This window comes from Ziziphus jujuba, chromosome 5, assembly GCF_031755915.1.
Source record: "Ziziphus jujuba cultivar Dongzao chromosome 5, ASM3175591v1".
Taxonomy (NCBI): Eukaryota; Viridiplantae; Streptophyta; class Magnoliopsida; order Rosales; family Rhamnaceae; genus Ziziphus; species Ziziphus jujuba.
In genome coordinates, this window is record NC_083383.1 from 6,370,321 (window position 1) to 6,384,788 (window position 14,468).

Consider the following 14,468-nt stretch of genomic DNA (forward strand, 5'->3'; position numbering starts at 1 on the left):
CGGGTGAGATCTAAAGTCAGACTTTAGAAACTAATCGACGTCGTTTGAACTTGTGTCTTTTTTCTTTTTTTTTGGTTAAAAAAAAAAAACACTTTTTTTCCTCCTCTAATTACTAAAGGGCCTTTTTATTTTTTTTTATTTTTTTGTGGAATTAAAATAAAATAAAGGGCTTTTTCTTATCTAATGGCCTAGAATCTAAACCTCTAATAACATGTGATCACATTTTTTTTCGAACTTCAAAAGTTGACCAAAATTCAAAGTAAATAATCTAACATGCCTGTTTGTTTTATGGCACCCAAAAGAAAAAGATAAACTAACGGATAAAAATCTTTGATTTATTGTTAATATGCTTTTGAGTTTTGATACATATTTTCCCAAATATATATATATATATGTATATATATTTCAGTATACATGAATTCTTCATACAAAAAATGTTGGTTACACATAGGTTTTGGTCATATGCCCAAAAGGCCAAAAATCCCTCTTAAAGATTTTCATAAAATATTCATACGACAACGAATTCGTCTTTGTCTACAACATTAGACATTTGGCAGGCGAACTAGCCAAAATAGCAAGTCAACAGCCCAAAAGCATGACCAAAACACGACGACAAGATAAAAGGCAAAAACCATTTTTGGGTGGAAAAAAAAAAAAAAAAAAAAAAAAAAAAAACAAAAACTAAAAAACAAAGAATTGGACAAAAATTGAGAGCAGTTAGGCACTCAGAGTTTAACGACGTCGTTTAACTGTTTACAGTACACCCTCTCCAATCGGTTCCAAAGAAAACAAAGGGATGGAGATTGGAGCTGAGAGAGAGAGAGAGCTGATTGGACCAAGGAATTTATAGTAAAGTAGCAAAGTGTAAAAAACCTAACAAAATCAAAATCGACTAGAAGAAAGTGAAATGAAAGCAGCAATATCATCATTTGTCAGCTCCAAGAATCTCAATCTGCAACATTCCACCTCTGCTCTCTCTCGCTCCACTCTCTTTCACCCAAATTCCAACGCCATCTCTCGTCGACCTTCAATCCCCACCTCCATACCCACAAAAACCCATACCCGTTTCGGTTTGACCAAAAAATCCCATATCCATACTACCAGTTTCTCTTCGATTATGGCTTCCTCTTACAACCCCGAGCAGGCCAGGTCACCACCTGCTATTCCCTTGCCCACCCCACCTGTCACGAAGGCAATGATATTTCTTTCTACTTATGTTATTTGTTCATTTGTCGCTAATTTATAAAATTTTGGGTCTAATTTTGAGTTGGGTTTAGAGGGTGGGGTGGGTGAGAGAAAATTGATTGTCATTTTGGTTATTTATTTATATATTTATATTTATTTTATTTTATTTTATTTTGTGTTTTTGGGGTGTGCAGTTTAAGATCGGGCTTTGCCAATTATCCGTGACCGCGGATAAGGAAAGGAACATTGCTCATGCTCGCAAAGCCATTGAAGAGGCTGCTGGAAAGGGTGCTCAGCTTGTTCTTCTGCCTGTGAGTTTAATCCCAACAATGTCTTTGTTTGCGTGGCATCTGAGTTTCAAAGCAATTTTTATACTTTACTTAATATTGTATTCGAGTTTAGCTTTTTTCTTTTTTTTTTTCTTTTTTTTTTTTAAAATACTGTACACTTATCAAATTAAAATGAATTTGAATTTAGAGATGTTCTGAAATTAATGTTATGATAAACTTGTGGATGAGTCTTTGAATAACACGGACGGACTACGAATATCACTTCTGAGGAGTACACTGCCATGCCATTCATGAGAAGACACTGTGGTTCCTATAATGGTGTTTCTAAAAATTTGAATACCTTATAACTTCACCTCAATTAAGCTAAATGGTTGTCGAAAATTAAAAGCACGTTGGCTCAATTAAGCTAAATGGTTGTCGAAAATTAAAAGCACGTTGGTTGTTGTTTTCTCAGTTTCATAAAGTAGATTGGAAACCACCATCAATTTGGTCTATGTAAGCAAAATCTTGTGAAGCAAGCTGGCATAATTAGATTTTGTGATACTGTCACTTCATCGTTTTAAGTGAATATTGATACTGAAATAACCATTCTTTCATTTTATGTCAGGAAATATGGAATAGTCCATATTCAAATGATAGCTTCCCTGTTTATGCTGAGGACATTGATGCGGGTGCTGATGCATCTCCTTCAACAGCCATGCTCTCTGAAGTTTCTCGTCTTCTTAAGATTACCATAGTTGGGGGATCTATACCGGAACGTTCTGGCGATCGGTTGTACAATACTTGTTGTGTGTTTGGTACTGATGGAAAGCTGAAAGCTAAGCACAGGAAGGTAACGTTAAGTTTTGTGCCATAAGTGATTATCTTCGATTGATTATGCATGTTATGGGGAAAATGTAGTTCATTTGTCTATCAAGTCTGTTACACCCTTGTACAGGGGATTGACAAAGTGAAGTCTTTGACCTAGCAACTATGATGAGACATTGAATGTTTATCGTCAAGGAGTTCAATGTAACATGAGTAGATTGTATCTTTTAGTCAACCAGATTTTTGTAGTAATAGATCATCGGTTGACATTGATTATCTCTTAACTTGGGCTTATACTTGAGTGTCTCATTAGTTTTGTTTCTCTTCTACATGCTAAGTTGTAATATTTGAAGAACAAATCTACAGGACTTTTGCCTGGTACTTTATTGAAAAAATTTGCCATTGCTAATTCAGTATCAAAATTGATCTGGAATATGCATGTGTTTACAGATACACCTTTTTGATATTGACATTCCTGGAAAGATTACCTTTATTGAATCAAAGACTCTGACAGCAGGCCAGAGTCCTACAATTGTGGACACAGGTTTGTTTGCCATTGATCTGCTCTTGTATTCATTTTCAAATTATATAGTTTGTGATAATCAGACTGTATTCTTCATTCTTTTCCGTGACTTTCTGTTCACTGTTTGAGTGAAGCTATTATCATTTAAATTGTAGAGAAAATAACCATCAAATGGTTGATGCAGATGTTGGGTGTATTGGTATAGGTATCTGTTATGATATTCGGTTTCAGGAACTGGCAATGATTTATGCATCAAGAGGTTTCCCTTCTTCTTCTTCTTGAATAGTTTTGATTTCCTTATATTGAGACATGTGAAACAGCAGTGTGAATTCCTGTGTTTGAGGTGCTAAAAATTGACTGGATTAAACTTGTTGACATCAGGTGCTCACTTGCTATGCTATCCTGGGGCTTTTAACATGACTACTGGACCATTGCATTGGGAGCTATTGCAGAGAGCAAGGTACCATACTCAGTTGTTACTGATCATAAACTTGTTATAATTATAGTGATTAGTGAACATTTAAAATTTATGTGCTTTTGTCTTTCACGTGTTTCTTTGTGAGAAGAAACACAAGCAATAATAGTGAAGTAAAACAGATTGTACATAAATGTTGTTTACGAATATTTGTATGTTATGATAGAAAATGTCTTTATGGTTACTGCAAGTGTTGGTAAAGATTATACTTGCCTCAGCTTATTGAAAATATACAAATTACAGATATGCATAAATTGATATGTAGTCTTTCTTACTGGTTTTCTTTTCTGTGTCAAGTGCAGGGCTGTGGATAATCAGGTACTGCAACAAATCTCTTTTATATGAGATGTATAACTACCATAATATCTAACCATTAGTATTTTTGCATGAACCGCAAATCGCATATTGTAAAATCTGGTCAGCATTGGCACTTTAAACATCAAATTTTTGCTTCACTAGTCTGTTTCTTAAAAATGTTTTCTAAATTGCTATCATTTCTCTCCAATTTCTTGACTTTCAAAGTGTTGTTCATGCAAGTCAAAACTTTTATTACAAGCAATCAGGATAAAAATAGTGTATGTGTGCCGTTTGTTCCTTATAATGCGATTCACCTTGTAAGTTGGGTTTTTCTCCGTATAGAATAAGGATTTTCTTATAGGTACCCTTTTTGAAACATTAATTTCAGTTATACGTAGCAACTTGCTCACCTGCTCGAGATGCTGGAGCTGGTTATGTGGCTTGGGGCCACTCCACCCTTGTTGGACCGGTAAGTAAATACTCATGATTAGCTGAGCTCTACTCTATGTTATTCTCCACCATGTATTTAAAAGAGCCATTAGTCGACAAGTCTGATATTGTGTACAGAGGCTGGGTAGCTGATTTGCAAGTTTCTATTTGAGAATTAAGTATTAGCTGTTTGACACTTAATTAAGCCTTAAGGATTGTAACCTCTCTGTGTAAGATATTGACTGAAAGAATTGAATATGGCAGTTTGGAGAAGTACTGGCTACTACAGAACATGAAGAGACAATAATCATTGCGGAGATTGATTATTCAATTCTTGAGCTTAGAAGGTGGCGTTGCCCTAACACAAGAATTTTCTATTAGTATATTTCATTGTTTTGTAAATTAAACTAATCGATGATAAACTGGCCATAAATTGTACAGGACCAACCTCCCCCTACAGAAGCAACGGCGTGGTGATCTCTACCAGTTGGTAGATATTCAGAGGTTGAATTCTCAATGAAGCGTACTCCTATTATGCAGGAAAGAAATTTCCTTGAGAAAGGATAGTGTTATAAGACAATCAGAATGTAGGACAACTGTGATGTGATTGAGGAAATGATTCAGTGAACTTTGGATTTGCTTCATATGCCTGAGGTTTTTTATTCTTTAATAAAAGCTTTATTTATGTGGGATATTGACTGTTAAAATAAATAATATATTACATTTATATTTATATTTTTTATATAAAAAATTTACAAGAGAGTGCTTTTGATCATTTTTACGTGAAACAAAATGATACTGCTGAGGTTAATCTAATATGCTTTTTGTTTTTTTTTTTGGGAAAAAATTAAAAGATATATTTGGGTTGGGTTGTTGTTATAATAAGATGATCGAATTACTAGTTCGATGCAGAAATTAAAATAATGCAGGGAGGGGAGTGCTTATGAGGACAACTGTGATGTGATTGAGGAAATGATTCAGTGAACTTTGGATTTGCTTCATATGCCTGAGGTTTTTTATTCTTTAATAAAAGCTTTATTTATGTGGGATATTGACTGTTAAAATAAATAATATATTACATTTATATTTATATTTTTTATATAAAAAATTTACAAGAGAGTGCTTTTGATCATTTTTACGTGAAACAAAATGATACTGCTGAGGTTAATCTAATATGCTTTTTGTTTTTTTTTTGGGAAAAAATTAAAAGATATATTTGGGTTGGGTTGTTGTTATAATAAGATGATCGAATTACTAGTTCGATGCAGAAATTAAAATAATGCAGGGAGGGGAGTGCTTATGAGGAGAAACATTTCGTATATTTTGAGAAACGTGACTGAAACTTTGGCTTTGATTTTTCAGCGAGATGCCTGAGCAAGTGCGACTGAAAAAGAGTGACTGAAAGAGCAAAAAGAATGTGACAATTTGTTGTTTTGGGATCATAAAAATCATAACCAACAAAAACTGTTGTGTTTCATGGGTGATTTTAAAGTCCTTTTTGATATTCCGTGCATAATGGGTTGTCCAATGTTTTCAAGTAGGACCTTTCTTCGCTGGTTGTGTTGTGACGTAAATGAAAATTTTCAAGATAGGCTTACGAGACTTAAATGGATGATATCAAAGGTCAAAATATATTAGAGAGATTAGAAGAACAGAGAAAAATGAAAGGGACATATATGAAGAAGCGCATGTAGTGCACGTGAAGATTGAGACCTCCGGCAGACAAAGCCCAATTAAAAAAGGAAAAGCAGTCAAGTCTCAACTCTCAAGTGAAGTGATGTAAGGACACGTGGATGAAACTTGCACAAAAGCCTCACTCAGACTCATAGTCGCAGACTCGTACCAGCCGAAGAGAAAGATAGCCTTAGAGCCTAGCTAGGCTGGCTTGTCAGAAACTCCCAAGTCCCTAGCACAACACAAACACACGAAACACAACCCAAGGATAAGATGCCTGGCACTGGCAGGCAATGCCAATAAATCTTATGCTTTTGTTGGAGAAAGAGCACACCCCTCCTTTATTTGATCGCAATTCACAGCTACCCCCTCGCATTGATCTTCTCCTTCTCCATCTCCATAATATCGGGATCCTCCACCACTGCATGTACATCTCTTTCACTCATCCCTTTTGCCTATCCTAGGCCCCACCAATGCTCAAATCCGTTTGATTTGGTTCTCTTAATATCACATCTTTCCAAGGGCCATCCAACGGTGATTCTTGACGGACCACCATGGACATTCTTTACATATATGTATTAAATATTATACACTACACTGTTGATAATAGTGGGATTGAGAGAGAGTGAGAGATGAGGTGTAAACACTAGTTATCTGGTGATTGGGCATGCTTTCTCACGTGGTAGGCTTATGAGGACGCACAGTCTGGGTCCCTAACATCAATGATGTTTCCTCTCTGATTTGATTCATTTGTAAATATGCTTATTTAGCAGGCAAAATGTGGGTTCATGAAGTCGTCTTGTTAGATTGTACATCACATTCCAATTTAAAATTAGATACAATAATTTACTTACGTATAAAAAGATTGGGTTCTTTTCAATATTAAAATTTGATAGAAAATGACATTCTTTCAATCTAGTATCCAGAAAGGTCTCGAATGTGACATAATAACTTCATGTTATTTGTTAATTAGTTAAACTTAACTATTTGTTAATGAGTTAAACTTAACTGTAAAGTTTTTTTTAGTATCATATAAATCAACAAGTGGTTTTATACTATCATACAGTAAATATAACAAGAGGCCGAGAAATGCGAATGGATTGCTGAAATAGGGTCATGAAGTACGAACGTGGAGTGTATTGTTGGTGGGATAACATAAATCCGTTAGCATCGCCGTCCACGCCAAGGAAACCCAAAGCATACGAGGCCATTAAACAACCCGTGAATTGCAGCCCAAGACACGTGTCGAGAGATGATAGCTGTGGTGTTAAAAAAGGGCACCCTGATACAGTGACCATGACGTATGCGTGTGGACAAAGGCAAGAGTACCCCCCGTAACCGCACGTGTCAGAGGCGATGTCGTATGGGACAGAGTGTGAGCAGGACAGTAAATGGTTCACGTGCCAGTACGCGGGGTTCCACTTTACCAGTTGCGGAAGGTCCAGAAGGTCCCACCAGTTGCCAGTGATGGCCGAGATCGGGCCGTTAATTATTGGCACCCGTGCATAGAGTATACGTATTATAATGTGAGCTTGACGGGCCCACTACAATATATCACAGACTCATCAGAGTCCGTACTTTGCAGCTGTCCACTGACATTAACCCTTATAATTTACAACCCTCCATAAATGACAGCCTCCAAAGCAAGAAACAGAAATTAAAAATAAAAATAAAAAGGTAATTTGGGCTCTTTCCATTTTTCCATGTGCAAAGAAAAACAAATATGGAAAATATTGCTAAATTACATGCTTCTCGTTAATCACTTTAATTCTCTTTTAAGCATATAATGTATATTTTTCTATATTATATGATGAGAGATTTTTTTATTTTTTATTTTTTATTTTTCGTTAATACTTTGAGAGATTCAAACCAAGATCATTACATTAAAAAAAAAAAAAAACAGTAATTCTCTAAACTAAATAATGTTATGATCAGGGAAGAGAATCTATCTTCAATGAACTTATTATAATCATGGTATACTAATGTCTGTGCTTAATTACTTGGGTTCATATCATATAAACTTATTATATGTACAATTATCATATTATTTTGTGAGTTCATCCAATAATTAGATAAATAATATATGAGACACGTAATAATTAGTAAGATTTCAAATGGAAAATGGGGATCGTTCACAAAAAAGGGGAAAAAAAAAGAAAAAAAGAAAAGGTACGTAGTATTTTCACGAACAAGAATATGTAAAACCAATTAATGGAATATGAGGATATTAAAAACTCTCATGTTTTTTGCATATGAACTGTTTCTTGATTATGGATGTCCAATCCAATTTTATTGCTTGGACAATTTGGAAAATATTATTTTAATAGAAATATACTATCATTGAATTAAAGGTTCTTGCAGACACAAAAAAAATAAATAAATAAATAAATAACCCAAAAAAAAACCAAAAAAAGAAATGGTAAGAAAATTGAATGCTCTCACAAGACTCGAGTATTTCATTATTAGACTATTACTGTTTTAAAATTAGCCCCCATTTTACTTTTTTTTTTTTTTTTTAACAGAGTTCTAACTTTTATAATAATAATCATTGAATTCGATCAAATTACAATTACATATAATATAGTAACCATGAAAAAGGAATTATTTACTTTATAAAGTAAAATTCCATTTTAAATATGTGAATGAATCTAACAGAAAGGAAAAATGAAAGAGTTACAAAAACTGAAGTTATTATATGTTTATATGGTCTTCAAAATGTGACATAAAATTCACACGAATGCGTTCAGAATTTCAAATTAATTGATATTAATTCACAACTACTTATTAAATACTATGCTTTATAAAATGATAAACTTGGTGTCGGGTGTTGTACCTAAAAAGGTTGAAATGTGTAATATAAAATTCAGTGCTTGTGTATATAGCTAAGCACTTAAATGATAGAAGATGGGTGAGATGGTATAATATGTCTTAAATTCCAATTTTCTTGTGAAAAAAAAAAATGTATATATATATGTATATATTCATACAATATGCGGAGAAACCGTAAATATTGCGAATTTTTAGAGGACCTTATAATCAGAAATGATAGAAGAGCATGGATTAAAAGCTGTGGATCTCAATTTTAAAGAGGTCATGGGGTTGATCACCACCATTGTTCCAAATTCAAGTTCAAGTTCATGGAAAGTGCATATGAATCTCTCATATAAAGCATTTTCTTATCTAAATGCCTGGTCTCCAAATATGACCACAATCTCCAACATATGGCCTACATAAATATTTAAACACCCAAAAGATCCATTATCAACCTATTTGAAAGTACCTAAGATCATATTTTTTTCTAATTGTTGGTGGAAGCCAACCTTATATAAACCTTATTTTAAACCAAAAACCCAAATAACCTGGATACTGTTTGAATCCAAATTAAGAGACCAAATCAAGGACCTTTCTGTGTCACACTCTTCTTTATCAAGAGATTAGGGTGCATAAAGGATAATGGAAGTTGAATGCATCATAGTCCATGTCCTGGGATGAAAGGACATGGACAAACCATATATGGAAAACATGTGATCTTGGCATAGATAATGGGGGCAATCCCATATAGTATAGTTTTTAGTCTTTGGCAAATGGTGGGGTTTCCTTGGATCTTGGTATGCAACTCCAAGACCATCCTTTTCAATCTACTTAATGATGCTGTTTTTTGTTCTATCAACTGGGTAACACCGATATGAATGCTGTCTCTGCTACATACGATAATACCTCCAACTATATCACCACACCATGCACCTTCATTTCTTTTCTATAACTTCGGTTTTTGCTTCATGGATTTTAATTTGGCTATGTTCAGAACCTTCGTACGTACGTTTATTTTTGGTCGATTAAATATTAGGAAGTGAAATATCTTTAAGAAATATGTGAACGTGGTTTTTTTTTTTTTTTTTTTTTTTTCTGATGTTTGATTTCGGTTTTGTTTTCCCAAGTAACAAATCTGGAGTAGTGCTAGTACAATTATTTCTTGAACCATCCTGACAGATTTAATTTCTTTTTTCTTTTTCTTTTTCTTTTTTTTAATTTTACTTTTCGCATTTAGGTGGAAAGTATATATACATTTTTTTTTTTTCTATCTCCCAGCAAGTCTCGATTGTCCTATCTTTGGAAGGAGGAGGTTCTTTCCAAATCCGAAAAAGGCATGCTATTTGATTTTGATGTGGCAAAAAAGGAACTCATAGCTGTGAAAAAAGCAAATGAATTTCTCTATATGTCTGTCGGTCTTATAAGCCTTTCATAGCGCTTGCAGAGAGCCGTTATGAGAGATTTAACACTCAAATGTTTAGAGTAAAATATGTAAGAGAAGCATATGAGATGGGGAGAGAGAGACAGAGAGAGAAAGAGAGAGAGAGCGAGACAGAGGCTCCCCAGTTAAAATGTCCATGATTAAAGGATGAAAATTTACAGGCTCCTTGCATAAGAATTACTGAAACAAGGAGGTTAAAACAAAGGCGCTAATCACCCATGATTAAAGTCCATCTTTAACACACTTGTTTCCTCTTTTCAACTGTCATTTCCGTTTTTATTTTGGGTCATAGAGCTTCCCATATGTTCAAAATTCAAAATACCATGTCGCAATGGGCCCCATTTAAGTCTACCAAGAGCCAGCCAGCCACCTGCAGAGTCAAAGTCACTCTCCTCATCCTCCACCTTTTATTATTATTATTTATTTAATTTTTTTATTTTTTATTTTTTGGTATTTCGTTCTAAACGTAGATTTCCAAGACCATTTTTCGTTTTTTTTTTTTTTGGCACAGATTTTACTTGGAGAGAATTATCTCGACTATCATTTGATTAAATGAATAAATTCTTCCTCAAAATGGCCAATTTTCATTATACAAATACTATATCGTTCCTTATTAAATAAATGCATATCGTTAAGGGTAAAAAAAACATATGTATATCCTCCGTTCGGCTTTTTTTTTTTTAAAAAAAAAAAACCAAGAAAAAAAAGAGATATCAAAAAAGGAAAAAAATAATCCGTCCAAAAAGATAAAAGCAAAATAATAATGCAAATAATAATTGTGCATAGTTTTTTTTTTTTTTTAATGTAAAAATGATTTTGCATAGTTTGCACAACGATGGTATTCTTTAGGCTTGATGCAATTGTAAAACCATTAAAAATATACTTCTATATCTTAAATTTGACTAAATCTGTGTAAAATCCCCTCTCACCTTTCGGTCCTAGAAAAATATCAAACTTATGAGGGATTACGAATTAGCTTAGTGAGAATCAATTTTGTGGAAATTTATTTTTTCAATGTTTGTTAACATGGAAAATTTATTATATTCAAATAATTAAATTAATTTATATTTTATAATTGAGGATAAATTTGCCCTAAAAATAAAATAAAATAGGCTTTGAGAAAATTTTAGAATGATAACTTTTTGGTTGAAATTACTTTCTGTTCTACTTATTCTACTTTCCATGTTTTTGGGAAATTTGATTTCCATGTGCTCACATTTTTTCAATTTCAAAAAAATTTAATTTTTCTAAAAATCTCAAATTTCCATTAATTTTGATACTTCCCATATAAGGTTTTATTTTATAATATATTGTAATCCCTTAAAAAAAATTGATTTGTGTAATGGAATACCTACCAAATTAATTGATCTTATATTATTCGTGCATATATATATATATATATATCCCCGTATGAGACATGAAATGATTTTATGCATGATCTATATTTTTAAAGGAAACAACCCCTGCAATCAAAAATAAACAAAATGAGAGAAGAGACAAATTGTATTTTGTTTCTCGGTCGTATTATGATATATTTATGTGTGGTTACACCAAATATTCAATTATAATATTTTTGTTTTGTTAAATAAATATTCAATTATAATATTTTTTTAATATATGCCATGTCGATTGGAATAATTTTAAGCCTATAATAACCAGAACACCTATCTTATTCCTAACAATTATTCTCTTTTTCTCTTCTTATTCTTTTCATCACCGTATAAATAAAAGAACATCCCTTTTGTTTTGTTCTGGCTGTTAAAAAAACTCAATACGGTTTCTTTCTAAATTGAGGACCTTGATGTACTGGACGGCCAAGATTATAATGATATCAAATTAAAATGTGGGCAACTACCACAGAGAATCACAACAAAAATAATAATGACAATAATATAGTTTACCCTCAAAATTAATTAATTCAACTAAATTTCAGGGCATTTATTAATCAATAATCTCCTCAAAATTTTTCCTCCTCCGGAAGCAAGAAATATTCTTATTTCAAAAAAAAGAAAAAAAAGAAAAAAGGCACCATTAATTCCTCCTCAAAATTTTTCCTCCTTCAAAGGCACCAAATATTCTTTCCTAAACAATGTTAAATATTTTTGTAAGAAATAAGGAAAATCCACAATGTCCATGATAAAACATGCAAATTTTTTATTTTTAAAAAAAAAAAAGGGGAAGATGTGGACCGCAATTATAGTGTCGCGTATAAATACTTAGTTGTGCGACATTACATATGATAAAAGCCCATCAAAGAAACTTGATCAACGGGTTGAAATTCGAATTTCGGAAGGTGTACTGGACGTCATTTTTTTCCAAAAAACGAGGGGTAAACTGAGGATAAAAGGAGCAAACTTATTACCACGTCATAAATGCCAAACTGGCATTGGCTGCAATTGGGGCGATAGGACATGCACGCGCGTGAAGGAACCCCCCACCCTTTATAAAGTCTCTATTCTCCTGTTCTTTCTCCTTCCATGTCCTTCAAGGCGTGCCATTGTGTTCTCATTAGCTCTTTCTCTCTCTACACACACACACAATCATCATCAATTTCTCTGTTTTTCTTGCTCTTTTTCTTTCATTCCCAAGGACCCAGAACAAAAAACAAAAACAAAAAAAATTCAGAGAGAGAAAGAAAAATCTACAAACTATTTGATCCTAAGTTTCCAATAATGTCCATTCCCCTGCAGCTGTTTTATTTCACATAATTTTTTAGCACCTTCCATTTTGCAGCTTTTCAATCTCTCACCCAGCAGACAAAAAAGAATAGGAAAGGAGAAAAACAAAACAAGCTCTAATTAATCCTTCATTTTGTTTCCCTGTTTTGTCACTCTCATTGTTATCATTTTGTTTTCGTGTCTGCTATTCATTTTGTTTTTACAGGGAAAAAAAAAAAATGTATAGACGAGAGAAAACACAGGAGAGATATAAGCATGACAAGAAAAGCCCATCATTCTCTTCAAGTCTACTCGACAAAATATACCGCTCAATCGACGAGGGTGACAAACACTCTGGAGATTTGAAGGTCTTTACGGGAACAATGGCAAAGAAACAGACCAAAAGCGGTGGAAGAAGTAGTAGAGCTATGGAAGAGGAAGACATGGCCAGTTTTCGCCGAGCTTGTTTAACCGATAAGTGGATGGAGAAGAAGGCTGGAGATAAAGTCGGTGCTCAACGAAGACAGTATTACCCAGAATCGGATAGAAAAATAGACCACGATAACTACAATAACGATCATGACGTTATGTTTTTCAGTTCGACATCCAGTTCTTCAGATTCAAGTTCGGGAGGTTTCTCTTCCTCCGACACGGAATCTATGCACTGTACCAGATCGAGAACACCCTCGTGTTTCGCGCCGGCGATGCCGAAGCCTAAGCCTGTTCGAACCAGCACCACTTCTTCTCGGTCGGAGAAAACAGAGAAGAAACAGAGGACTCTGTTATACGAACAGAGGACGGAATTGCATATGTACGATGATTGTCATCGCCATCATCATCATCATAATAGTTCATCCACAGAACACACACCGAAGCTCGACGAAATTCTGATCAGGTCCAAGTCAAGGGCTTTGAAGATTTACAGCAATCTAAAGAAGGTGAAACAGCCAATTTCACCGGGAGGTCGGCTGGTGAATTTCCTCAATTCACTTTTCACTGCAGGAACATCAAAGAAATCCAAACACTCCTCCTCCGTCGCAAGCTGCGATTATGCTAATGCTAGTGCCGAGAGGAAATCGAAATCGGTCCAAGCTTCTTCGACTTGTTCTTCGGCCTCTTCATATTCCAGATCATGTCTGAGCAAAAATTCGCCTACTACGAGAGAAAAACTTCGCAATGGGGTTAAAAGGACGGTTCGTTTTTACCCTGTGAGTGTTATTGTGGATGAAGATTGTCGGCCATGTGGTCATAAATGCTTGTACGAAGCAGAACAAGAAGAAAACCGAACAACTCTAATGCCGGTAACCGTACCGACGGCATGGAAAATCGGACCGTCGCCGACGAGGAAGATCGAAGAAGAGGTTGTTAAACACCAAGTGTTTGAGAAAAGTCGGCGAGTTGAAGAAGCAGCCAGAGAGTTTCTCAAGGATTATCGTCAAAACCTACTGAAGAACGAAATAAAGCTGAGAGATTTTCGGTGTGGTAAAGTGGAGGAAGTGGATGATGATGCAGCTAGCTATTCAAGTTCGGATCTTTTCGAGCTCGATCACCTTGCGTTGATCGGAAACGAAAGGTACCGGGAAGAACTTCCGGTGTATGAAACAACCCATGTTGATACAAACCGTGCCATAGCTAATGGCCTAATAATGTAGAGTTTTGATATCACATAGAATTAAACCAGTTTTTTTTTTTTCAAGTATACTGATGAGCTTTGCTTTTGATAACTTTTAACATTCTGTTACTGTCTGGCTAATTAATATTGTCTTGTACTAGTCTTGTTAATGATGTTTTTAGGCCACCGCTAATGGCCAAAATATGAGATTCCAGAAATAGAACCATGACAACGTTTTCTCAGTTTCCTCCATAACATAAACAGTCT

General features: G+C 34.3%; 2 protein-coding genes across 3 annotated transcripts; both read left to right on the forward strand.

The window, feature by feature from the left end:
* The first annotated feature begins 778 nt into the window (after nucleotides 1-778).
* On the forward strand, nucleotides 779-4,739 carry LOC107420030 (omega-amidase, chloroplastic). Of its 2 annotated transcripts, none has more exons than XM_048476375.2 (10): nucleotides 779-1,192; nucleotides 1,380-1,496; nucleotides 2,083-2,307; nucleotides 2,733-2,826; nucleotides 3,011-3,064; nucleotides 3,187-3,265; nucleotides 3,583-3,598; nucleotides 3,966-4,046; nucleotides 4,271-4,353; nucleotides 4,448-4,739. In XM_048476375.2, the coding sequence occupies exons 1-10, from the start codon at nucleotides 908-910 to the stop codon at nucleotides 4,524-4,526; spliced, it is 1,113 nt and encodes a 370-aa protein (XP_048332332.1). In that variant the 5' UTR covers nucleotides 779-907; the 3' UTR covers nucleotides 4,527-4,739. The 2 variants fall into 2 exon arrangements, with proteins under 2 accessions (XP_048332332.1, XP_048332331.2); XM_048476374.2 differs by having other exon boundaries at nucleotides 780-1,192; nucleotides 2,990-3,064.
* Nucleotides 4,740-12,161: 7,422 nt separating this feature from the next.
* On the forward strand, nucleotides 12,162-14,468 carry LOC107420072 (protein BIG GRAIN 1-like B). Its single transcript, XM_016028936.4, has one exon. The coding sequence runs from the start codon at nucleotides 12,829-12,831 to the stop codon at nucleotides 14,239-14,241; it is 1,413 nt and encodes a 470-aa protein (XP_015884422.2). The 5' UTR covers nucleotides 12,162-12,828; the 3' UTR covers nucleotides 14,242-14,468.

Coding starts and splice junctions, on each gene's coding strand:
- LOC107420030 (XM_048476374.2), top strand. CDS start 908: ATGAAAGCAGCAATATCATCATTTGTCAGCTCCAAGAATCTCAATCTG. Junction 1,497..2,082: donor CTCAGCTTGTTCTTCTGCCT/GTGAGTTTAATC, acceptor ATTTTATGTCAG/GAAATATGGAATAGTCCATA. Junction 3,065..3,186: donor AATGATTTATGCATCAAGAG/GTTTCCCTTCTT, acceptor TGTTGACATCAG/GTGCTCACTTGCTATGCTAT.
- LOC107420072 (XM_016028936.4), top strand. CDS start 12,829: ATGTATAGACGAGAGAAAACACAGGAGAGATATAAGCATGACAAGAAA.